The 26,473-nt window shown below is 31.5% G+C and overlaps 1 protein-coding gene across 1 annotated transcript in view; it reads left to right on the top strand.

The window, feature by feature from the left end:
- LOC127719806 (6-phosphogluconate dehydrogenase, decarboxylating-like) overlaps nucleotides 1-24,742 on the top strand; it is a 31,671-nt gene extending 6,929 nt beyond the window's left edge. The window contains exons 2-14 of the mRNA XM_052226110.1: nucleotides 6,364-6,439; nucleotides 6,782-6,961; nucleotides 8,142-8,207; nucleotides 8,972-9,090; nucleotides 9,298-9,364; nucleotides 10,072-10,206; nucleotides 11,429-11,554; nucleotides 13,081-13,144; nucleotides 14,976-15,106; nucleotides 15,443-15,576; nucleotides 20,190-20,289; nucleotides 21,482-21,604; nucleotides 22,187-24,742. Of these exons, the coding sequence (XP_052082070.1) occupies nucleotides 6,364-6,439; nucleotides 6,782-6,961; nucleotides 8,142-8,207; nucleotides 8,972-9,090; nucleotides 9,298-9,364; nucleotides 10,072-10,206; nucleotides 11,429-11,554; nucleotides 13,081-13,144; nucleotides 14,976-15,106; nucleotides 15,443-15,576; nucleotides 20,190-20,289; nucleotides 21,482-21,604; nucleotides 22,187-22,306 (1,441 nt within the window). The 3' untranslated portion in view covers nucleotides 22,307-24,742. The remainder of the gene's footprint in view (nucleotides 1-6,363; nucleotides 6,440-6,781; nucleotides 6,962-8,141; nucleotides 8,208-8,971; nucleotides 9,091-9,297; nucleotides 9,365-10,071; nucleotides 10,207-11,428; nucleotides 11,555-13,080; nucleotides 13,145-14,975; nucleotides 15,107-15,442; nucleotides 15,577-20,189; nucleotides 20,290-21,481; nucleotides 21,605-22,186) is intronic.
- Nucleotides 24,743-26,473: the final 1,731 nt, after the last annotated feature.

Below are 26,473 nucleotides of genomic sequence, written 5' to 3'. Positions count from 1 at the left end.
TTTTGATTATGGGCCCAGTTTTCAAGTTGGTCCAAATCGGGGTCCAAAATTAAACTTTGTTTGATTTCAACAAAAATTGAATATATGGGGTTCTTTGATATGCTGAATCTAACCATGTTTTTAGATTTTTGATTTTTGGGCCCCGTTATCAACTTTGTCCACATTGAGGTCAAAAGGGTCCAAAATTAAACTTTGTTTGATCAAATTGGTCTACATTAAGGTCCAAAGGGTCCAAAATTAAACTTAGTTTGATTTTAACAAAAATTGAATTCTTAGGGTTCTTTGATATGCTGAATCTAAACATGTATTTAGATTTTTGATTATGGGCCCAGTTTTCAAGTTGGTCCAAATCGGGGTCCAAAATTAAACTTTGTTTGATTTCAACAAAAATTGAATATATGGGGTTCTTTGATATGCTGAATCTAACCATGTTTTTAGATTTTTGATTTTTGGGCCCCGTTATCAACTTTGTCCACATTGAGGTCAAAAGGGTCCAAAATTAAACTTTGTTTGATTTCATCAAAAATTGAATTATTGGGGTTCTTTGATATGCCGAATCTAACCGTTTATTTAGATTCTTAATTTTTGGTTCCGTTTTCAAATTGGTCTACATTAAGGTCCAAAGGGTCCAAAATTAAACTTAGTTTGATTTTAACAAAAATTGAATTCTTAGGGTTCTTTGATATGCTGAATCTAAACATGTATTTAGATTTTTGATTATGGGCCCAGTTTTCAAGTTGGTCCAAATCGGGGTCCAAAATTAAACTTTGTTTGATTTCAACAAAAATTGAATATATGGGGTTCTTTGATATGCTGAATCTAACTATGTTTTTAGATTTTTGATTTTTGGGCCCCGTTATCAACTTTGTCCACATTGAGGTCAAAAGGGTCCAAAATTAAACTTTGTTTGATTTCATCAAAAATTGAATTATTGGGGTTCTTTGATATGCCGAATCTAACTGTGTATTTAGATTCTTAATTTTTGGTTCCGTTTTCAAATTGGTCTACATTAAGGTCCAAAGGGTCCAAAATTAAACTTAGTTTGATTTTAACAAAAATTGAATTCTTAGGGTTCTTTGATATGCTGAATCTAAACATGTATTTAGATTTTTGATTATGGGCCCAGTTTTCAAGTTGGTCCAAATCGGGGTCCAAAATTAAACTTTGTTTGATTTCAACAAAAATTGAATATATGGGGTTCTTTGATATGCTGAATCTAACCATGTATTTAGATTTTTGATTTTTGGGCCCCGTTATCAACTTTGTCCACATTGAGGTCAAAAGGGTCCAAAATTAAACTTTGTTTGATTTCATCAAAAATTGAATTCTTGGGGTTCTTTGATATGCTGAATCTAACCATGTATTTAGATTTTGGATATTGGACCATAATAGGTGAATGTCCAATTTAAAATTTTTAAGTTCTTAGACCACATTCAATCTGTGTTAGAAACCTATGCTGTGTCAAATATTTAATCACAATCCAAATCCAAAGCTGTATCAAGCTTGAATGTTGTGTCCATACTTTCCCCAACTGTTCAGGGTTCGACCTCTGCGGTCGTATGAAGCTGCGCCCTGCGGAGCATTTTATTTGTATATATATACATATATATATACAAGTCTAAATTGAAAACAACATTCAAACCTATGATTGCGTTGGATAAAAACCGCAATTTTTATACGTGTGCATGCAAAACAAATTTCTTCTTAGAGGGGTCTAAATACAGCACAAACAACATTTTCCAAAAGACCAAAAAAGTGAAAAAGTATATTTTAACAAAACGCATTTGACTAACAGGTCGAACAACAAATGTTCTTAAACCCTGCTGACTGCCATTGGCGATTGCCAAATAAACGGATCACCGATGTAATAAATGGATCTTAATAAAAAATTTAATACTAAACAGAAAACAATAAACTTGCGGGAAAGATGATATACCGCAAACAAAAGGTGCAAAGGTTTTTGTACACCATATCCGGATTTCGACAATTAATGTCTCTTCAGTGATGTTAGGAATCGAAACGGTATTTGGAAAGCCATACAATTTACCTCAATTTAGGATAGACTCTTGAATTTTGAGGAGTCAAAATAGGATGAACGGATCATATAAACCCAAAGGCAAATATAATACAAGCCCAAACGAAAAAATATAAACAAGTCTAAATTGAAAACAACGTTCAAACCCATGATTGCGTTGGATAAAAACTTCAATTTTTATACGTGTGCATGCAAAACAAATTTCTTCTTAGAGGGGTCTAAATACAGCACAAACAACATTTTCCAAAAGACCAAAAATGTGAAAAAGTATATTTTAACAAAACGCATTTGACTAACAGGTCGAACAACAAATGTTCTTAAACCCTGCTGACTGCCATTGGCGATTGCCAAATAAACGGATCACCGATGTAATAAATGGATCTTAATAAAAAATTTAATACTAAACAGAAAACAATAAACTTGCGGGAAAGATGATATACCGCAAACAAAAGGTGCAAAGGTTTTTGTACACCATATCCGGATTTCGACAATTAATGTCTCTTCAGTGAAGTTAGGAATCGAAACGGTATTTGGAAAGCCATACAATTTACCTCAATTAAGGATAGACTCTTGAATTTTGAGGAGTCAAAATAGGATGAACGGATCATATAAACCCGAAGGCAAATATAATACAAGCCCAAACGAAAAAAAATAAACAAGTCTAAATTGAAAACAACATTCAAACCTATGATTGCGTTGGATAAAAACATATATATATATATATATATATATATATAAATGTTACTTATACATGTTATAGATAAAATCCAGTTTGTCTTCATTTTTGTGGAAATACTAAGATGTGTTATGATTTGTAAAATTAATATTTACAAGACCTGCCAACTTTATCAATTTTAATATAGAGGATTTCCTCAATGAGAGGACTCTTGAAATTCTTCATTTTTATGCCCCTGCCGCAGCATTCTCTAACTTAAGTTTGCTTAAACCAAATGTTATCAAACTTATACACAATGCTTATTACCACAAAACTCAGATCAAGTTCGAATTTGGGTGGTGTCACTTTTACCGTTTTTGAGTTATGTCCATTTATTACGTTATATGTAAGCGGGGGCATCATCTGTGTCCCATGGACCATTCTCCATTAATTTTCTATTTTGATTTAAACTGAAACCTCAAAAATTGCATTCAATGGTGTTAAAATGTAATTTATGCACATTTATACTTATTCAAAATCTTAAGATATGTACTATAAGAGACCGACTAGGTCCTCTTGTGCTTATAATCCCACATGGAGACAATGAGAAGTTGAGAATGAGAATGTTTCCAGTTGTAACTTTTCAGAGAATGCAATTGTGGGATTCCGGGTGCGGGGTTTTCTCGCTGTGTTGAAGACCCATTGGTGGCTTTCGGCTGTTTTCTGCTCTTTGGTTGGGTTGTTGTCTCTTTGACACATTCCCCATTTCCATTCTCATTTTTAATTTGTATGGAATTTATATATGTCTAAATAATGAGGTTTTTTTTCAGTACAAATTGTATTAATATCAATGATATATTATTGTATTAAAGACTGTACATTTTAAGTGTGTAATTGCACTTGGTTTTTATAAAATGATTTTAAACAGGATGTATATAAAAAAAATGTGCTTAACTAAATGACTTCTGAAATAGATTATCATTGATTATTTACATAGAAAAGAAGGGATATTCACAAGATTAGTGTGTTAATTTGGGGATTGATATGGGGTGTAAAATAGGAAACAGTCTCAAAATATTGAAGAGAGAACAATGACTCACATCCCCTTCTGAAAAAAATAAAGTTCATACATGTACAATAGTTATATCTAAAATGTTTTAAGAAGTGAGAATTTAAGCTGACCTCAAGATGAATGGGTACAGATTGATTGTGCAAAATTTTGTTGAATACAGGATACATTTTGTAGGTGTTTGATCTATCATCAAGACCCTCATAATTGAAACCTGATTCACTGTTTTTGATAATGCTCAGATACAGAAATATTTTAAGAAATTAAAATTTAAAAGTCTCTGTTTGCCAATGTTTGTATTTTGTCCCTAGAAAAACTTTGGTCATGTAAAACATTTTTATTAACTTATTCTCATTATGAATTATAACACAGTGAACTTACGAATTGATATGCATAAAGTTGTATTTGATGTTTAGAATTAGTCATTTTACAATAACTTATTGACATAAAAATCGATGTATATTTGACAGCAATTTTATTTTATGTGGATCTGACAATTTTATAAGTGAGTCACATCCACTCTAAATTCTCCTTGTTATTTATAATTTTACATGTAGCTTGATAAGACTTATATAATGTGACATTCTGATTTTTTTAAACCACTTTGCATCCATCAAAATGTTTTGATTACAAGAACTTTTCTGAAATCACAAGTACAAATATGGAATCAACTTGACTGCTAAAACTATTGTCATTGAAATATTCTTATAAAAAGAAAAAAATATCTTATTTTTTTTTAAATAACATTGGTTTTTATTCATGCCCTTTTGACATTGACAGTTCAATTCATTTGGAGACTCATGAAAAATTGTACATGATATGTTTTTATAACACTGTACGTGATTGTAGCCATAAAAATTAATGAACCCTCATGTACATCCTATCTCAACCATTTTAAAAGATATAACATTTGTGTTAAACATAGGAATATGGTATTTAGACATGAATATTTAAACTTTTAATCATGCAATATTGATGAAATAGTCACTCAATGGTTAAATCTTAAACCTCAAGTTAAAATAATATGGTTCAAAATTATCACATTTTCTTTAATATTTGTAATCTGATATAAATTTAAAGGATATTAAACTGTCAAATTTTTTTTTCATGTTTCTTTTATACACTAAAGTAAAAAATGTCTTGTGTAAATAGATTACCTAAGTAGTGTGAGGTTTTTAAAGTGAAAATCTAGGTTCTTTGCTCATTTTAAAGTATTTTTCTCAAGAATAACACAAATCATTGCTTGTCATGCAGACAGTAAAGAAACTTTTACCCCTATTAAAATGAATTTTGGTGTATTTTCCAACATTTTTTTTTGTATAAATATTCATTCTTGAGGTTTTATACATTTATAGGAAAGTTGCTTGTGTGTGAATTTGTGTCTATTTTGTAGATAAAAAAGAACAAAAAGGTGGAAGGGTGGGGTGGGGTGAGGGAGAAATTGCATTTAGCCTTCCAATCCTGTATCAACCACAAAATTAAACTATGAAGAAAAATGTAAAAGAAGAGGCATATCTTTTTACAGAAAATATATTGTAATTTTGTAGATTTTTTCATGTCATGATAATTGTTTCTTTTATTAATTTCTCTGTCTGAAAAAAAAAGGGAAATGGTTTCTTTTCTTTTTCTCTTTTTTTTCATTGAAATATACAATTTTGTTTTGAAATTGTCCCTTCCATCATCCGGATTTGATATGAGGACCATAGCATAAAAAGCCACTATACTCTACCAGCTGATCAAATGGCATTCAATAGTACTCTAATCCCAGAATGGGGGCCATGGTGGCCAAGCGATCCTAGTTGTTCATCTTCAGTGATCATTAGCCTGTTAGCTTTGAGGTTGTGAGTTCAAACCCAAATCGTGGTGAGATGCTTTTGACTGATGTTGATTGACAAGGAATGCCAGTTTTCCTGCTGAAGGTTGGTGGTTCTCCCTGGGTTCTCTGGCTTCTTCCACAAATAAAAACTGACCACCATGATATAGAGAGCTGACAGGTAGGTTAAACACCAACAATCAAATCTAAGAGTGCTTCTTTTAACTCATTTTATAGGAAAGAGGCTTGCTATTCAATGTTTCCTTTGTTCTGTTTTAAGTTTCAAATGTATAGTTGATAGTTTTAGAAAAATAGAGAGCATTGTCAATTCTACCAATCAACCTAATAACACATTTTTAGCCAGATTATGTTAGGATCTTAGATGACAAATTACAACTTACAAAAAAGCTGTATATTTGAAGTGCTTGAATTTTCATTAAGTATGTGAAGTGCTTAAATTATCATCAAATATGATTTTTTAAGGCAACTGGCCCAAAATATTTAAACATCAAGGATGCCAAACCACCGAGTGTTAACTTTAATTAGAGGAGTTATAACATTATATTACTTAATGGGTCAGTTATTTTTAAAATGTTTGTGTTAATTTTAGCATGTATATAGTCTAAAACACAGAATTGTCCAACTCGTGAATAATATAATGTAATTCCTATTAACTCATTGTAAACTCCATGCAAGAAATGCATTTTCATTTAAAACAATAATATAAGGATTGATAAAACAAACACATTTTATAGCAATGACATTGATTTAAACTAATGTTTATTTTTCAGAGGAGATATTGCCCTGATTGGGCTTGCCGTGATGGGACAGAATCTCATTCTAAATATGAATGATCATGGATTTACTGTAAGTCAATACTGTAGTTTAAGGAATATTATTTCACTGTAAATCTCCTTATTTGTTTTTTGTATTGTTACCTTTTGGTAGATTTTTACATATCCTTTCTACAAAAATGTAATTAGAACTACTCATTTCACAATTTAACCATTATATATTTTGTATACATACTGTCTTGAAACGAAATACTATATACAATATAGTTTAAAATGTCAAAGTGTTTTTGTAGCAGACCTTTCTCACTTTTTTCTTCCTCAAACTTCATGGAAGATGAATTTATCTAGCTAAAAGTTACCAATATATTCATTATAGATATATTTGTTTGTTGGAAGACTGTTTTGTGTTTTTCAGGTTGTAGCCTTCAACAGAACTGTGTCTAAAGTAGAGGAATTTATGAAAAATGAAGCTAAAGGAACAAAAGTTATTGGTGCCAAGTCGATGGAAAACATGGTTTCTCTGTTGAAAAAACCACGAAGAGTTATGTTACTTGTCAAAGCAGGACAAGCTGTTGATGACTTTATTGCCAAATTGGTAAATTTATTACAGAAATAGTTTGAAATTGGACAGGGTTCTATCTTGTACTTCTTCTGAATTAAATACAACATTTCTAAGTTTAAATCTATTGTTTACATCCATCAAAAATCAATTTCCAAATTAAACTGAACCACATACTAGTACATGAAGTAAAGTATACCGGTAGTCACTTTGTATTTTCTATGAAATTACTTCAAATTTGAACTATCTGAGTATATGAGTAGAAACCTGGTGTGAAATAGGTTGAACAGTTGTGCTACTTCCAATATAATGCATAGGAGAAGTGTGCCATTAAAGGGTTTTTGTCGAGCCTGCGACATTTGTCGCAGAAAGCTCGACATAGGGATAGTGATGGTGTATGGAAGGACTGTAAGGTGTACATGTCCAACTGGCAGGTGTCATCTGACCTTGACCTCATTTTCATGGTTCAGTGGTTATAGTTAAGTTTTTGTGTTTTGGTCTGTTTTCCTTATACTGTATGCAATAGGTTTACTATATTTGGTGTATGGAATGATTGTAAGGTGTACATGTCTAGCTGGCAGGTGTCATTTGACCTTGACCTCATTTTCATGGTTCAGTGGTCAAAGTTAAGATTTTGAGTTTTGGTCTTTTTTTCTAATACTATTTGCAATAGATCAACTATATTTGGTGTATGGAAATATTTTATGATCTATATGTCAGTCGCGCAGGTTTTATTTGACCTTGACCTCATTTTCACAGTTCATTGGTCAGTGTTAAGTTTTTGTGTTTTGGTCTGTTTTTCTTGAACTATAAGCAATAGATCAACTATATTTGTTGTATGGAAGAATTGTCAGCTGTACATGCCTGCTTGGCATGGTTCATCTGACCTTGACCTCATTTTCATGGTTCATTGGTCAATGTTTAGTTTTCTTGGTTAATGTTAAGTTTATGTGACAGTTGTAATCAAGCTTTTTATTTAGGACTATCAACATAATATCAGTGATTAGTTAAGAAGGCGAGACATTTCAGCGTGTGCACTCTTGTGATTAACAGGAATGATTTTTTGCTGAACAATCTTGCAAAAATTGGAAGGAAAAGCATCTTTAAAAAGAAGTCTAATCTATTAAAATTATTACAAAAAGTATTATTACAAAAACCGTCATTTGTTGCCTGATAGTGGAAATTATGATATTAAGTTAACCTATATGTTTTTCAGGTACCTCTTTTAGAGAAAGGTGACATAATCATTGATGGAGGAAACTCAGAATATGGAGATACTAATGTAAGCAAAGAATCTGGTATAAATATGAGAATTTTAGAATATTTTTATCCTTGCTTTTCCATTCACTCAGTTAATAGATTAGTGTTTAACACCACTTTCAGCACTATTGGCTATTTCATTGCGGTCAGTTTTCATTGGTTGAAAAAGCCAGAGTGTCCTCAGAGAACCACCAACCTTCAGTAAGAAAACTGACAAACCTAGTCAATTAGGATTCGAGTTGAACATACCTGCCTAGTGCGGGATTCCAACTCACAACCTAAGTGTTGACAGACTAGTGATACAGTAGTTGGACTACTTAGACCACTTGGCCACCGAGCCTTTTTGTTAAATTATCAATATTTCAAACTGTATGTGATTAATTTCTTCTCTGATTTTATATGAAAGAAAGCTGTTTTCTGCAATATGAATTAGAACTTGCAATTGGATAACAACAAATAAGATGTGCACACTTTGCAAAAACCTGTCACATGTCAATGTACTTTTATCAAGTCATGAGTTTCATCAGTGGTTGTCCTAATCTATATCACAGTATTTTTTGTCCATTAAGGAATTTGGTCATGACTACATTCTCTGTTAAATGTTTCAAAACTTGTCTATTCTCTTAGCAATTTAAAAGACCTTAGAGCTTGATTAATAAGTTTATTGTATACCACTGTATGACTACCATTTGTTTCTTCTCTTTTTTTGGTGGGGGGATATTGTGTTTCACATTGTCTTTAAACATGTTTAGAATGTCTTGATTTAATACAGAATTCCTTTTTCAGAGAAGATGCAAGGAATTAGCAGCTAAGGGGTTACTGTATGTAGGAAGTGGTGTTAGTGGAGGAGAAGATGGTGCTAGATATGGTCCATCTTTGATGCCTGGAGGTTCTCCAGAGGCATGGTAAGTAGGAAGTAATGTTAGAGGAAGGAAAGATGGTACACAATATTACTTTTTTATCTAAATTATTAAGTTCTTTGAGTTATGTCACAAATTTTAGATATATTTGTAAAGTTTGAATACTATTGTATTGTCTTCTGCACTTGAATTAAAAAAAAGAATTTGAAATTGTTAACATGAGAAGTTAATATTCTGTTTATTATATTCCAGGCCTCATGTAAAAGACATTTTCCAGTCTATATCTGCTAAGGTTGGAAAAGAACCATGTTGTGATTGGGTAAGAAGTAAAAGGATGTTATATTAAATGTTGCTATATATAACGTCTGATAAATTATATACTAGATATACAGATACTTTTAGCTCTCTTGGCCAAAGAAGAGCATGTAGTTTATGGAAGGAGACATTTGTGAAACTTTTTATGTCCCACCAAGGGGCATTATGTTTTTCAGTCTGTGCATCCGTCCTTTTGTCCGTCTGTCCCGCTTCAGGTTAAAGTTTTTGGTCAAGGTAGTTTTTGATGAAGTTGAAGTCCAATCAACTTGAAAATTAGTACACATGTTCCTAATGATATGATCTTTCTAATTTTAATGCTAAATTAGAGATTTGGCCCCAATTTCATGGTCCACTGAACATAGAAAATGATAGTGCGAGTGGGACATCTGTGTACTATGGACACATTCTTGTTCCATTTTGTCTTGATTGGATAAAATAATGGTAGCAACAGTTACATATGATTTTATTTCACACTTTGAGAAAAAAAGAGGCAGAAGATTCTAAGAGGACATTCAATACTCATATAAGTCAAAGAGAAACCGACAACACAATGGCAAAAAATGGAAGACAAAAAAATACAACATAAAAAACTAAAGACAGAGCAACATGAACCTCACCAAAAACTGGGGTCAATCCCTGGTGCTCAGGAAGGGTAATTTGAGGTGCATTAGGGATATTAACCCAGATGATGAATTTCTGTTATTATTCTAGGTTGGACCAGAAGGAGCAGGCCATTTTGTAAAGATGGTACATAATGGTATTGAGTATGGAGACATGCAGTTGATATGTGAAGCCTACCATTTGATGAAGGATGTTTTAGGAATGACACAAGATGAGATGGCAGATGTAGGTTTCTTTAAGAACTTTATAACATGTAACTGTTCAAAACATGAAAATTCTTAATTAGACACTGTAAAACAAAAAAAAAGGAAACAAAAGAAGACAGTGTTTTAACTTATTAAAAAAATTCAATTCATTAATTTGGCAGAACAAGAAATTTTTTTAAGTTGCTTTCATTTTAAAATTTATAAAAAATGATTTAATATTTTTTTCTTCAAATTCTCGAATATAGTCAAATATGGGAGATAACCCATGACTAAAAATTTGGTAGCAATTTAATAATTTAAATTTAAAGAGTAAGGAAGTCAATTTTAGTAACAATTTTCTGTTATTTGACTGAAAAACATTTGTATAAAAAGATGTATATCATAAAGTCCTTGCATATTGGAGGTTCAAATTTTTGACAGTCTGTTTTGTTAAATTTATGCGTACAGCTTGGTCAAATTCTGCAATTGGCTGTAAATTCAGATACAAACAATTTCAATTAATGTTGTGTCCATTTTTCTTTAAAAAATTAAATGTTCAATATTAGATCAATATTATTTTGCTAAACTTAACTTTGTAGTAATGTACATATTGTCCATAACCTAGTATAATTTAATTGAAAAAAATAAGGGGAGATAATTCCAAACAAATTATATATAAAGTATGTTCTTCCCAACAGCTATTTAATTGATAGTTAAAAAAACAAGTGACCTATACTGCTTTTGATTGCTAAAGGATTACACTAGAGATTTCTATATATTTTAAGTAATTTTATTAGTTTTTTACTATCAAAGTTCCAGTCAAATTAAAAAAATGGAGTTTGATAATGACTGTATTTAACCGTACTTGAGAACTATACTTTGTCACTGAGAGGCTTGCAGTGCTGTAAAACATGATTCAGCTCACCACCTACATTTGAATTTATCATTACTTGTCAATTGTTTGTGTGAGAATTGAAAAGACTTCTTCAAAAAAAGATAGGCAGAATATTGTGCATTTATTATTCTTTGTTGGTACCAATGTTCTTTGATTTTGTGGTTATAGGCCTAGGGAAACCACTAATTTAGATGTTCTAAGAAGTATAAATTTTATGTAGCTTTGTATACAATCTTTTGCAAAACTGCGAAATCAAGTATCCACGAAATTTGTTTTCCTTTATGTATGAAAACTGGTAAATAAATGACTCCACAGTATATGGACATTGTGGAATATAGCTCATAGCACATTTGTTTTGTTTTTACAGGTATTTGATGATTGGAACAAAGGAGAACTGGAATCATTCCTGATAGAGATCTCAAGAGATATACTTAGATTTAAAGATACTGATGGGAAATATTTACTGGAGAAAATCAGAGATACTGCTGGACAGGTATAAATACAGATTAAATCATGATTCTCATTCATTTAAGTTTGTAGATCCTCTTCTACCTCTGACAAAACATTTTGCATATGAGAGTATACATTAAAGTTGTTTGTTCAGGATTTCATGGATCAACTATGTTTGCAAGGTTTTAATTGTGCATTCTTTTGAGTCTTATCTTCCTTAACATTACATTTATGTGAGGGGTTAATTGGCAAATTAGGGAAAATGAGACACTCACAAAAAAATGTCTTCTTTACAGTAATTTGATTTTTTCCCATATTTTTATGTCAGTTTATTAACAATTATTTGTTCCTGAAATGGCAGTCCTGTACATTCTAAAGCAACAAATGCAATTGTCTTTTATTGTTGCATTTTTATGTAGAAAATATCTTTTTTACACAGAAGTTCTAATGCATGATAGCTGATTTCTGGAACAATCTTCAGTTTATAAACTGTAAACATAAGTTTGGTCTCATTATTGAATTTGAAAATCTTCAGAATGTTTCATTCATTTCTCAGGTTTCTAGGAACCAAGCATCATAAATGAATATAATTACTTTTTTAATAGTAAAAATATTAGTTTTTAAGCCCCTGCCATAGCGGAGGGGGCATAAAGTTTTACCCTTGTCCGTCTGTACGTCCGTCCATATGTCCCGAAATTGGTTTTCATTCTCTAATTTTAGTTTGCCTCAACCAAATGTTATCAAACTTATACACAATGCTTATTACAACAAAACACAGATCTAGTTTTAATGTAGGTGGCGTCACTTTTACAGTTCGAGAGTTATGCCCCTTTACAAATGGAAAAAGTTATGCCCCTTTACAAATGGAAATATTGCTGAAATTTTTGTTTCTGTTCACTTTACTTAAGTTTGCCTCAACCAAATGTTATGAAACTTTTACACAATGCTTATTACCACAAAACTAAGATCATGTACAAATGTTGGTAGGGTCACTTTTACTGTTCTTGAATTATGTCCCTTTATTAGGTTATATGCAAGCGGGGTCATCATCGGTGTCCCATGGACACATTCCCCATTTATTTACACAATGCTTATTACCACAAAACACAGATCAAGTTTGAATTTTGGTGGCATCACCTTTACCGTTCTATAGTTATGCCCCTTTACAAATGGAAAAATTGATGAATTTTTCGCTCCATTCTCTAACACAAGTTTGCCTCAACCAAATGCTTATTACCACAAACCAAGTTCCAATTTGGGTAGCGTCACTTTTACCGTTCTTGAGTTATGTCCCTTTAAAACATTATATATGCAAGCGGGGCATCATCTGTGTCCCATGGACACATTCCCCATTTGTTTTATGATCTGTTTGTTTATGAAGAGGACGCATTAATAATCAACATTCTTAATTTTGAGCATTTTTTAATTTCAAGATTAGAATCAGTAGACTTTAATTTGGTGTAAGATTTATATATCTTATATACATTATTTATCTAATACAGTTTTATGTAATTTAAATATTAATAACTTCATCAGAAATTACATCATAGTACTAATGTATAATTTCAGAAAGGAACAGGAAAATGGACAGCGATCTCAGCATTGGAGTATGGTGTACCTGTATCATTAATAGGTTTGTCTCAAACTTCAATGTCTTGGACATCTTATTTGTTTTAAAACCTGATATATGGACAATTGTTTATCCTGGGGAAAAAAACCAACTAGAAGCAACTTTTATGCTAGTCCTCTTCCCTGGAGTAACTGCAATATAAATTAGAAGTATTTTAGTTGAAACAAATTGAAAGGCATATACATTTGCGCCAATTTTGAAAATATAATTTTTTTCATTTGCGCCAAAACAAAGTTTTCATTTGTGCCAATTCAATTTGAACAGTTAAGATCTGATACATTTTAGATAATTACCGTTAACTACTTAGGTTAACCCAACGTATGGTACAGATTACAAGGAAAGGTCAAGTGAAACTGGGAAAGAGATTAGATAATGGAAACCAGGAAAATTGTCAAAGAGACAACAACCTGACCAAAGAGCATAAAACAGCCTAAGGTCACCAATGGGTCTTCAAGGCAGCAAGAAAATCCCACACTCGGAGGCGGACTTCAGCTGGCCTCTAAACAATTAGCTGTTATAGTTCAGCGAAATAGACGCCACACTAAACTCTGATACATACAAATGAACCAAAATTTAAAAAAAAACCACACAAGACTAACAAAGGCTAGAGGTTCCTGACTTGGGTCAGGCACAAAAGTTCAGTTGGTTAACATGTTTTGTTAGATCTCCTCCCTCCCCCTATACCTTAAGCCAATGAGGAATAAACAAACACACAGCAAACGCACAGTTAAACTCAGTCTGATATTAGAACAGGTAACAGAAGAAACTATCAAAATGACAATGATAAACATTAATTAACAAAGGACTACTAGCAGTTACTGACATGCCAGCTCCAGACTTCAATTAAACTGAAATATTATGTCTTCATCATATGAAAATCAACCACAATTCCTCCCTTCAGGGGTTCAGTTTCATGCCATTATAAACCTTTACAGTAAACTTATCCTGTTCCAAATCCCACTTCCATCTTCCAGTGGTGAGCAGGGGCAGATGGCAGTTGGAAGCGGTATTTTTGTTATAAAATAAATAAATTATGTACAACTTATACACCTATTGACTGGTATTACCTGTAAATTGGCGCAAATGAAAAAAAAAAATTGGCACAAATGAAGTGCAGATTGACACAAATGCAAAACGCTGAATTTGACAAGAAAATTTTTTCGATTCAGTTCCTGTAAATTTGATGTGATTTGGTAAAAAATTTGATTGCTGTAAAAATATGAGGTTTATTAATCAAAATACCTAAGAAAAGTTTTGTTTACCAAGTTAACAATGTAGCCTACTGATCATTACTTGTTTCTATCTATTACAATAGTATATATAAAGTAGATTTGCAAAATTTCAGATCGGTACACTATCTACTTGCAAGTATACATCATGTACTGTGTAATAACCCTAGATAAAGTCGACAAGGAAAGGCATTACTGAACTAAAGAAAGCTATATTTTATATAGCCTAGTTTGTTGAGTGGTCTATGGCATTGAACACGGTGCAGGTTATGTTGCCACAATGTCACAGAAGCAATTGTTTGAATCCCACTGAGGGAAGAACAAAAAAAGTTTATTATACATGTCAGTTTAATATAATAACATGTATTATTTCACAAAAACTTCATTCACATGTTGAGGATGAATAGATAGTACCTGGAAAGTATTGCACACAAGAAATGATCTAAATAATGTTTTTGTAGCTTTACATGCCTATCTAGTCAAACAAAAATATTACAAGATGAAGAATAGTAATCAAATTGCTGTTCCAATCAAAAATTGGGGAATTTGTTTAATGGACCTGAACATTGAAATGTGTTTTTTGAATGTTTTTTTCAATCTTTCAGCTGAGGCTGTATTTGCCAGATGTCTATCAGCCATGCAAGGGGAGAGAATTGATGCTAGTAAACAAATCAAAGGACCAGCAACTACCAAATATACTGGTGATAAAAAAGAATTTATTAATGATATCAAATATGTAAGTTACTGTGTTGTTGAAGATATCAAAAACATCATAATAATTTGACCCAACATTATCCAAGTAAGGTTCGAAAACATTAAAAGAGCTGAATTACACTCAAATCAAAACCATAAATGGATAGTAATTTTTCAACATATAAATATTGTAACATACCTGTTGCTCAATATACAATATACACATTTTTTCAAATCAATATTGAGACACATGGTAGATATTTTATGATATCTCTATTCTGAAAAACTGATAATATCTATGCCTCAACATTTTTTGCATTAATTACTGCATTTTAATACTCCAAATTTTGAATTAACAATTTGGTATTTTTATTTTAAGGCATTATATGCTTCCAAGATAGTATCATATGCCCAGGGTTTTATGTTGTTGAGAGAGGCAGCTAAAGAATTGAATTGGAAACTTAACATGGGAGGTATAGCCTTAATGTGGAGAGGCGGATGTATTATCAGAAGGTGGGTTATCGGCTATCTTATTTTATCAATTAAAAAAAAAACATTTTCATAAATTAAGCTTTTTGCAAGAAAGATTTTTTTAATATATTGTAAATCTAAATTAACAATTAGATAGACATATCAGTTCGCTCGTTCTTGCTCTAGCATTTGAAAAATTAAGATTTTTTTGTGGGCAAAGGTTGTCTTCTTTTTTCACATTAAATGTATGGGAAAAAACTTTTATTCAGCTGTATGAAAAATATAGAAGAAATAATTAAGAATTTTAAATCTAATTTGCCAAAAGTCTGAGATGTTTTTTTTTTGATAGTATTGAGAAATGAAGTCATTAGAGGGTAAAAAAAATTAATGTTTTGTGTAAAAGAAAGTGAAATGGGTTACAATTGTAAGAAAGGCACATCATTAACAGTCATCACTTGCCTTACTTTGTTACTATCCTGAGAAAGATAAACAACATATGATCCTCTTGTCCATGGTTCTTCATAGGTTTAAATTTGAAATCTTATTTTCTTGCCATGCTATGATTTTGACATTCTGTTAGCACAAAAAATGATGACCTTTATGTACTCTATCCAATGATATGATCTCTATTTGCGAAAAAATCTTAAATTTTTTACACCAAAAGTTCACAAAAATATGATAAGGAAGATGTGATTACAAATTATGTTGGACTTAGATTTTTGACTTGTAAAAATAGTGGTACGTATACTCCAACAGATATTTATCTGAAAAAACCCATATTTAAAACCTTTGATTTGCTTTCCATCACCTTTGTTCACACCAATCTTGTGGTAATTTTAGTAGTGAGAAACATAATAATTATAAAAAAGAAGATGTGGTATGATTGCCAATGAGACAACTCTCCACAAGAGACCAAATGACACAGAAATTAACAACGGCCTAATTTATGTACAAAAAATGAACGAAAAACAAATATGTAACACATAAACGATAACCACTGAATTACAGGCTCCTGACTTGGGACAGGCACATACATACAGAATGTGGCGGGGTTAAACATGTTAGCGGGATCCCAACCCTCCCCTTACCTGGGACAGTGGTGTAACAGTATAACATAAGAACAAACTATAAAAATCAGTTGAAAGAGGCTTAACTCATCAGATGGATAAAAATACAAATACTACAAATACAAGTGGACGTGGATATTTATCACTAATAAAAAAAAATTATAGGGGAAAGAACATTTGTAAAGTAATTGTACAATACAAAATCTTCATAATTGAAACAAGATACAGCATGTTAAGACTTTGAAACATTGCTTTGTGGGAAGAAAACATGTTACATAAGGGAGATAATTTAAATCTTTTGTCAGTCCATTAAAGGTTATTTATTATCTCCCCTTTGTAACTTACATCATTATAATCTCATAGATTAAGCCCTCACCAAAATATAAATTCAAGTTTTACTGATACACAATTGATAAATGCATTAGAAACGATTTACTCAAAGGTATAGTTTTTACAAGTACAATACCTCCAATATCTCCAATACCTCCAATACCTTCAATACCTTCAATACCTTCAATACCTCTAATACCTTCAATACCTTCAATACCTTCAATACCTCTAATACCTCCAATACCTTCAATACCTCTAATACCTTCAATACCTCTAATACCTCCAATACCTTCAATACCTCTAATACCTCCAATACCTTCAATACCTTCAATACCTTCAATACCTCTAATACCTCCAATACCTTCAATACCTCTAATACCTCCAATACCTTCAATACCTCCAATACCTTCAATACCTCTAATACCTCCAACACCTTCAATACCTCTAATACCTCCCAATACCTTCAATACCTTCAATACCTTCAATATCTCCAATACCTTCAATACCTCCAATACCTTCAATACCTTCAATACCTCTAATACCTCCAATACCTTCAATACCTTCAATATCTTCAATACCTTCAATACCTTCAAAACCTCTAATACCTCCAATACCTTCAATACCTCTAATACCTCCAATACCTTCAATACCTCTAATACCTCCAATACCTTCAATACCTTCAATACCTTCAATACCTCCAATACCTTCAATACCTTCAATACCTTCAATACCTCTAATACCTCTAATACCTTCAATACCTTCAATACCTTCAATACCTCTAATACCTCTAATACCTCCAATACCTCCAATACCTTCAATACCTCCAATACCTTCAATACCTCTAATACCTCCAATACCTTCAATACCTTCAAAACCCTTCAATACCTTCAATACCTCTAATACCTCCAATACCTCCAATACCTTCAATACCTCCAATACCTTCAATACCTTCAATACCTTCAATATCTCCAATACCTCCAATACCTTCAATACCTCTAATACCTCCAATACCTTCAATACCTCTAATACCTCCAATACCTTCAATACCTCCAATACCTTCAATACCTCTTATACCTCCAATACCTTCAATACCTTCAATACCTTCAATATCTCCAATACCTTCAATACCTCCAATACCTTCAATACCTCTAATACCTCCAATACCTCCAATACCTTCAATACCTTCAATACCTTCAATACCTTCAATATCTTCAATACCTTCAATACCTTCAATACCTCCAATACCTTCAATACCTTCAATACCTCTAATACCTCCAATACCTTCAATACCTTCAATACCTTCAATACCTCTAATACCTCCAATACCTTCAATACCTCTAATACCTCCAATACCTTCAATACCTCTAATACCTCCAATACCTTCAATACCTCTAATACCTTCAATACCTCTAATACCTCCAATACCTTCAATACCTTCAATACCTCCAATACCTTCAATATCTTCAATACCTTCAATACCTTCAATACCTCTAATACCTCCAATATCTCCAATACCTTCAATACCTCCAATAACTTCAATACCTTCAATACCTTCAATACATCTAATACCTTCAATACCTCTAATACCTCTATTACCTCCAATACCTTCAATACCTCCAATACCTCCAATACCTTCAATACCTCCAATACCTCCAATACCTTCAATACCTCCAATACCTTCAATACCTCTAATACCTCTAATACCTCTAATACCTTCAATACCTTCAATACCTTCAATACCTTCAATATCTTCAATACCTTCAATACCTTCAATACCTCCAATACCTTCAATACCTCTAATACCTTCAATACCTTCAATACCTCTAATACCTCCAATACCTTCAATACCTCCAATACCTTCAATACCTTCAATACCTCTAATACCTTCAATACCTTCAATACCTTCAATATCTTCAATACCTTCAATACCTCTAATACCTTCAATACCTCTAATACCTCTATTACCTCTAATACCTCCAATACCTTCAATACCTTCAATATCTCCAATACCTCCAATACCTTCAATACCTTCAATACCTCCAATATCTCCAATACCTCTAATACCTTCAATATCTCCAATACCTCCAATACCTTCAATACCTCCAATACCTTCAATACCTTCAATACCTCCAATACCTTCAATACCTCCAATACGTTCAATACAAAAGAACTATTTTTTATTGTGCAGATGTGTGTGTTTAATGTCGCACCATTTTTGGAGAATGCTCTCTTTTGGATAACAATTAAACAATTAGTTCAGACTTTTTGACAAAGTGATATTTTCATTTTTCTATTTAATTACATTTATTTAGCCTAAGATTTACGATTTGATATTTCTCAGAAATAAGAACAGTATTTTATATGATTATTAAATGAATGTTGATTAAAATTGGCCATAGTAGAACATTTAACTGCACAAGATTACAAGTAATTGATGTATTTACTAGAGACATTAGTCACAATATTTGTGCATTAACCCTTTAATGGCAATTCAAGGCTTTTAAAATGACAAAGAATATGAAAATGTGGAGATGTGGTATGATTGCAAATGAGAAAACTATCCACCAGAGACCAAGCATCTATAGATCACCTTATGGCCTTCAACATAGAGCAAAACTCATACCACATTAAAAGGCTCTGACGGAACAAAGTGTAAACCAATTCAAACAAGGAAACCAACAGCCTGATTTATGTACAAAACAACAAGCAAAAAACAAATATGATATACTGCAACAAATGACCAAAGAAACCTTATTTGGGGGAAAGTAACCTTTGGTTGTGTTCTGTATGGAATATGTTGCTATATATAAATAAAAAGGGCTAGATTTTTATGCCCCCGCCATCACTGGAGGGGGCATTAAGTGTTACCTTATCCGTACGTCCCTCTTACCATATGTAGTAAAATTTATACACAATGCTTATTACCACAATACACAGATCAAGTTCGAATTTGGGTGGTGTCACTTCTACCTTTTTGGAGTTGTGCCCCTTTATATGTAAAAAACGCTGAATTTTTCGTTTTCGTTTGTTCTCTAACTTTAGTTTGCTTCAACCAAATGTTATGAAACTTATACATGATGCTAATTACCACAAAACTCAGATCATGTTTGAATTTTGGTGGTTTCACTTTTACCATTCTCAAGTTATGCCTCTATATAATGTTATATGCAAGCGGGGGCATCATCTTTGTCCCCTGGACACATTCTCCATTTATTTTATTTCTGAAAATTGTCTGAATATGAGCTATTTTGTTTGTAGTGTGTTCTTAGGGAATATCAAGCAAGCCTTTGACAAGAAGCCAGATCTGAGTAACTTATTGTTAGATGATTTCTTTAAAGGAGAAATTCAGAAATGTCAGGTAAGGCCAAGCAATAGAAATATTGTTTGAGGTAAGGCCATGCAATAAAAATATTCTGTTTGAAGTAAGGCCATGCAATAAAAATATTGTTTGAGGTAAGGCCATGCAATAAAAATATTCTGTTTGAAGTAAGACCATGCAATAAAAATATTCTGTTTGAAGTAAGACCATGCAATAAAAATATTATTTGAGGTAAGGCCGTACAATAGAAATGTTCTGTTATTCATGTTATTTGGAACTCTCTTTATGGCTGAAAAGAGCAAAGCCAAGATTTTTTAGTAAATCAGATTATAATATTTATTTTTTGTTGGAATTTTATTTTTCACAGTTTTGGAATGGTTGGATTTATATCCATGTGCCACAAATTCTTTGTTCAAGATATTCCATCTCTGAATAAGATTTTAACTTTGCTCTTTCGTTTGTCAAAAAAGGACCTTAGACTTGCTAAAAGTCCTTGACCTTTCACCTTTGAAAATAGTTTTGATCCCTTGATGAGAAAGCAAAATTCATTAATATTATGCAGTTATTAATTTTGATTTGAGATCTTTATTGGTAGATAAATTAATTCTTGGCAGTTATAATATTACATAAAAATGTTTTTATGATTAAAAAAAATTGGTTTCAATGTACTTATTTCTTTAAAAAAAATTAAGATTTCTTTACAGAAATGTGAGATTCAGTATTGCATATCTATGAAGGATAAAAAGGAACATTAACAGATGCAGAGAAAAAAACTGACAAGAAATCAAAAAGATTCTCTGAAAAATCCAAATTTTAACATGTTAGCAATTTTAGGTTAGCAGTATCCTGTATTTGATAAATTTATTGCACATTTGCTCATTGCAATGAACAATAGTATGTTTCGAAACTAAGACAACATGGAAGAAAATATCTTAAAATTTTGCTGTCAAAGTTAACGTGATGGGTTTTTGATGAAAAAAGTTAGGGCTGTTCCAAAAATGAATGAATGGATGTTGGGGGAATGAAAAGCTCATTATGCTTTATCCCACTTTTTAGAAAATTAAATTTGTTATTTCCTTTTCTTCGTAAACTCTTATGAAGCAACCATCACCCATCAGATATTATTATAAAGTGAGTTCTGTCCCCCATTTCAATTATTTTTACAATATTCTCATAAGCAATAGGATTGTAGACTTATTAATGTTGATGTTCATTGATATTCATATTTTAGACTTCATGGCGTAAAGTTGTAGCAACAGCTGTTACATTAGGAGTTCCTACTCCAGCCTTCAGTACAGCATTAGCTTTCTTTGATGGATATAGATCTGCAAGACTGCCAGCCAACCTATTACAGGTATTGTTTTATTATAATGAAATTGATTTGTATCACTTTTTTCATTGGTTACTAGTTATAAACAAATTCACAGTTGAAATGTCGTTACTAATGAATGAACCGCAATGTTGGTTTACATATCAGTAAAAACTGCATTTGCGACTGTCAAATACTCAATTGACGGCAGCACCTTTTGTTAAACATGTTATCCTTCCACTAAAAGTAGGTTACTTTGAACTACAATTCTGTATTTCTAACTTATGTTTGACCTACATTCATACAATTTTGTTTAAGGACTCATCTAGGATATAGAAACCTCTGACCAAAAGAAGGTCACTGTGACTTATATTTGTGCTTCAGTAACCTTTTTAAATTTTATGTCATAGCTCAGTTCACAGATATGTTAAATTAAATTATGTTTAAGCCACATATATTATGAGACACATATTTTAATTGCATACATAAAGATATATATTAAGAACATATGTCAAAAATGTAACAAATATGAACATTTTATAGAAAATTACATATGTGTTACCCATATGTAAAGGATAATTTTTGTAAATGTTAACAAACAAAGCAATAATTTATTTACGTTTTTAGGCACAAAGAGATTATTTTGGTGCCCACACCTATGAGTTACTGGACAGCCCAGGGAAGTTCATACACACCAACTGGACTGGACATGGAGGAAATGTATCGTCAACCACATACCAAGTTTGAATAACATCATTCCATTTACCAATGTTATTATTTAGACTTGTGATAGTATTAGACTATTTTTATTAAGTTTTTCTCTATCTGTTAATGCATAATTTATGACTGGTGTTTTAAAGTGCTATTTCTATGAGAACTTTATTATATTTGTTATTTAACATTGATTGATAGTGGTCGAACATTGAAAATTTGGAAAAATTATTATAAATATTTTGAACTTTGATATCTAATTCAATTTAGTAATGATAACTTTTGAAATATATAAAATGAAAGAATCCAAATTTAATCAAGTAGTAAATCAATTTTGGACTAAGTCAATGCTTTTCATTGACTTACTGTTTCAGGCACAGGTTATTGCTTGAAACAAATTTCAATTCAGCATTTTGTATCATTTTGCTCTGTTGTATCATGGTTTTCATAATGAAGTTAAATATAATAGGGTTCATTAGGTTTAAATAAAGAGAAACAACTAAAATCAGACAGAAAAAAATTGTTATATGAGATGTATATAATTGTTATATAAGTCATAATGTTTACTAATTAACATGGATAAATAAAGATGACATAAAAAACTTGCTATATTTACCAAATACCAAATATGTTTTTGATATAGCCATTTCATGTCATGCTTATTTGTTCCAGTTCTCTTCAGTTTCAGCATTGATTTTGACTTCCAACAGTCCTTAATTCGAATGCTGCTAATGAGTCTCACATAGATGAAATGTGTGTCTGGGGTACTAAATAAACTCATCATAGATACCAGGATTAAAATTTGTACAAAAGGCATGGGTTTCGTCTACAAAAGAATCAGTGACGCTCAAATAAAAAAGTTAAATAGACCAAATAAAGTACCAAGTTGAAGAGCATAAAAACCCAAAATTCCAAAAGGTTTTGCCAAATAAAGCTAAGGTATACTATTCCTGGGGTAGAAAAATTAAAAGTTTAGTAAACAGTTTATTTATGATTATGACCATATTCTTGCTACTTTTGATGAATTTTAACATATGAATTTCCAACAGTTTTAATGAAAGAAATATAAGTATTATGTATATTGACATGGCCTAATGATGGCATTACTCAATTACCAAATCAAAATATGTGGATTACTTGAAATTTAAGATAACAATTCTTTGAATCATTTGACAAACTTATAAATAAATAACAAAGGTAAAAACCAAGGCAGTCTGGATTGGGAGGATATTTTTATTACTTAAAAGTTTACCTGAATTATTTATTTTATTAGTTTGAGCCAGGGATTCCAGCAGGAGTACGCTCTTTGCAATGCTTTATTATTTACAATATTGTACCAAATCATTTTTGAAAGCTATCATTTCATAAATTATGTAATTGATAAATGTTAACGCATCAATTTATAATATAATGTACATAAGTGTATGATCATGTGCCATCTATTTTTGTACAATCAAAAGTTTATAAATCTATCTTCACAAATGAAAGGGGGATAACTAGTCTTTTTGTTTCCTAATTCTTAAAATACTTTGCAAAGCTATTGTGTTGCTTCTTCCAAGCTTTAATTATTCATTAGCAAGGTCTAAATTTTAATTTCTGTACTAGATTTTTGGTGTGATTATTTTTTTAATCAAGAGGATCACTTATATTGAATGTACAATGTCTCTTATAACTGTGATCCATTTCAGAGTATAATTTTGTGGTTTTTACACATGGATATATAATGAATTAATTTTAATTTTGTGTCAAATTTACATAACCAAACTGAAAATGAATGATCTCAATTTAAATGTTATATGATATGTTTTGCTGAGTTCACCTTTTTTGAGATTGTCTGCCATGAAAGAGATCTAATGTGTTACATCTAACGTTTTAAAATCTTGTATGTTTTAAGCAGTTGTCAATGTAATTTTTTAGTAATTTCAAAGTCCCATCATTCATCACCAAATATTTGACATCACAGATCCAAAAGTGATTTTTTCCCCCTTTAATGTCATTAGGTCAACTGCCACAAAAATGAGGTCAGTTGTTGCAAAGAACTTACTTGAAACTAATTGGTTTATTTGTCTTTACAAGTATGTATGCGTCTGCAATAGACAATTGCCTAATGACTGAATATAAGTTATACACAGCAATGATAGATCTGCTATAATTTTTGTCATTTTCTTATTTTAATTATTTGAAATACTGTAAATTAGAAAATGTTTGTGTCAGTTTAATGTTTGCATGTTTTTATCCATAATGATTTAAATATTTTGAGACAATCCAATTTGTTAAATGCATTTTAAAACTTACAAAATGTTATAAGGCAAATAAAATACTTCAGACAACCAAGGAATTTAATTTTCAGGAAAATAAGACTGCAAAATTTTTTTTGGTGTACAGTATACTTGTTACAAATATCTAATGAATATAACATCTATATGATATATTTCTAGCCATAATTTGCAATAAAATATAGATTTGAATGTATGCAGGAATTGAAGTTTATTGGAGCAATTCATTAGTTAGCCAAGGATACTGTGGATTCATTATTATTCGTAGGATATTAATTTTCTTGAATACGTTGGTTTAAGTGAACCACAAATTTCAATGTTAGACATCTTCTGTAGTTTTGTTTGCAGACTTTTCCACACCACAAACATCAAATTTTCCTCAATCCATGAAAATTGGTACCCTCTAAAATAAATGAATCCACAGTAAGTTAATTATTAGGCTAAAGTTTTTTTTCCTTTACTGATTTTTATTGTTCATTTTCTAATGCACCTTTTGTGATTCCACTGAGCCAAATTTAAAACGGGGAAGGTTGAGAACTAAAAAAATTAGTTTAACCCCACCACATATATTCATGTTGCTATTTTAAGTCAGTGATGATTTTTTAGGTATAGATTGCATGAAATGCAATCAAAACCCTATGGTACTGACTTGAAATATATCTTCCAAGGTTTATTACTACCTTTGATAGTTCAAACAAAATAGTGCAGTGAAGTGATCATTATTTAGATCCTATCCAGTCAATGTCATACAATTTATTGATGATATGTTATACTCTGATATTTAAGTTACAATATGATGTGTATTTGAATTACCATACTTGTCAAGAAAACATTTTTTATTAAAAATTACATAAGTAATGCATGGTGTATGAACCTGTTATACGAATACTACACATGCACAATCATGAACAAAGAAAAATAACTCCCAACTCAAATTTTCAATTTGCCTAGCAAAATGCAATTAAATGTTTTATTAAGAAATACACAAAATTGCAAAATGAAAGCAACCTTCACCCTTAAGTCCTCACAAGCATTTTGATTGTTATATTTAATGCTTTTTGTCCTTCAGGGAATTTGATATGGATAGCATATTTTTGAGTCTCTGTTACATTTTTCACAGTGTTTTCTAAAATTGGGGAATTTCAGTATTGGCATGTTGTATAGACACACATGTGTTTTTGAGACCATTGAGGAGAAGAAGACCTCCATTGATTTTAAGGTCACTATGTCGAAGGTCAAGGACTCAACAGCAATTGATAGATTGAAGTTGGTGTAAAATATTGTTTTGTTGATGACATCTTTCAAACCACCATATCAACTGCTTAACTTGAAAATGCATCTAGTTAAGAACGAGATTCTATTGATCTTTCGGATCGTAGGTCATAGGTCAAGTCTGACTAAAATTTTGGGGAAGTTTTTTCTTCCAAGCAATATCTATTAAGTCATAAATCAGATCTTTACCAATACTTGGTAGATAATGGATGACTGGGTGAAGAAGAAAACAACACATTGATCTTGATCATGATGGTACTGGGTCAAGGTCAAGGACACATCTGCAATAAATAGACTTAAATATGGGCAAGTTTGATATAGATTTTTTATGCCCCTGTCGTAGCGGAGGTGGCATTAAGTTTTACCCTTGTCTGTCCGTACGTCCCAAAGTTGGTTTCTGTTCTCTAACTTTAGTTTGCCTCATCCAAATGTTATGAAACTTATACACAATACTTATTACCACAAAACTCAGATCAAGTACAAATTTGGGTAGCGTCACTTTTACTGTTCTTCAGTTATGTCCCTTGATAACTTTATATGATATGCAAGCGGGGGCATCATCTGTGTCCCATGGACACATTCCCCATTTATTTTGAATATTTTTCAAACCTTACATCCAATCATTACCAAACTGAGTTGGATAATATCCCTTGAA

Source organism: Mytilus californianus, unplaced genomic scaffold (genome assembly GCF_021869535.1).
Source record: "Mytilus californianus isolate M0D057914Y unplaced genomic scaffold, xbMytCali1.0.p SCAF_11, whole genome shotgun sequence".
In the NCBI taxonomy this organism is placed as follows: domain Eukaryota; kingdom Metazoa; phylum Mollusca; class Bivalvia; order Mytilida; family Mytilidae; genus Mytilus; species Mytilus californianus.
The sequence above is the reverse complement of the archived record's forward strand: the minus strand, read 5'-3'. Positions and strand labels throughout refer to the sequence as shown.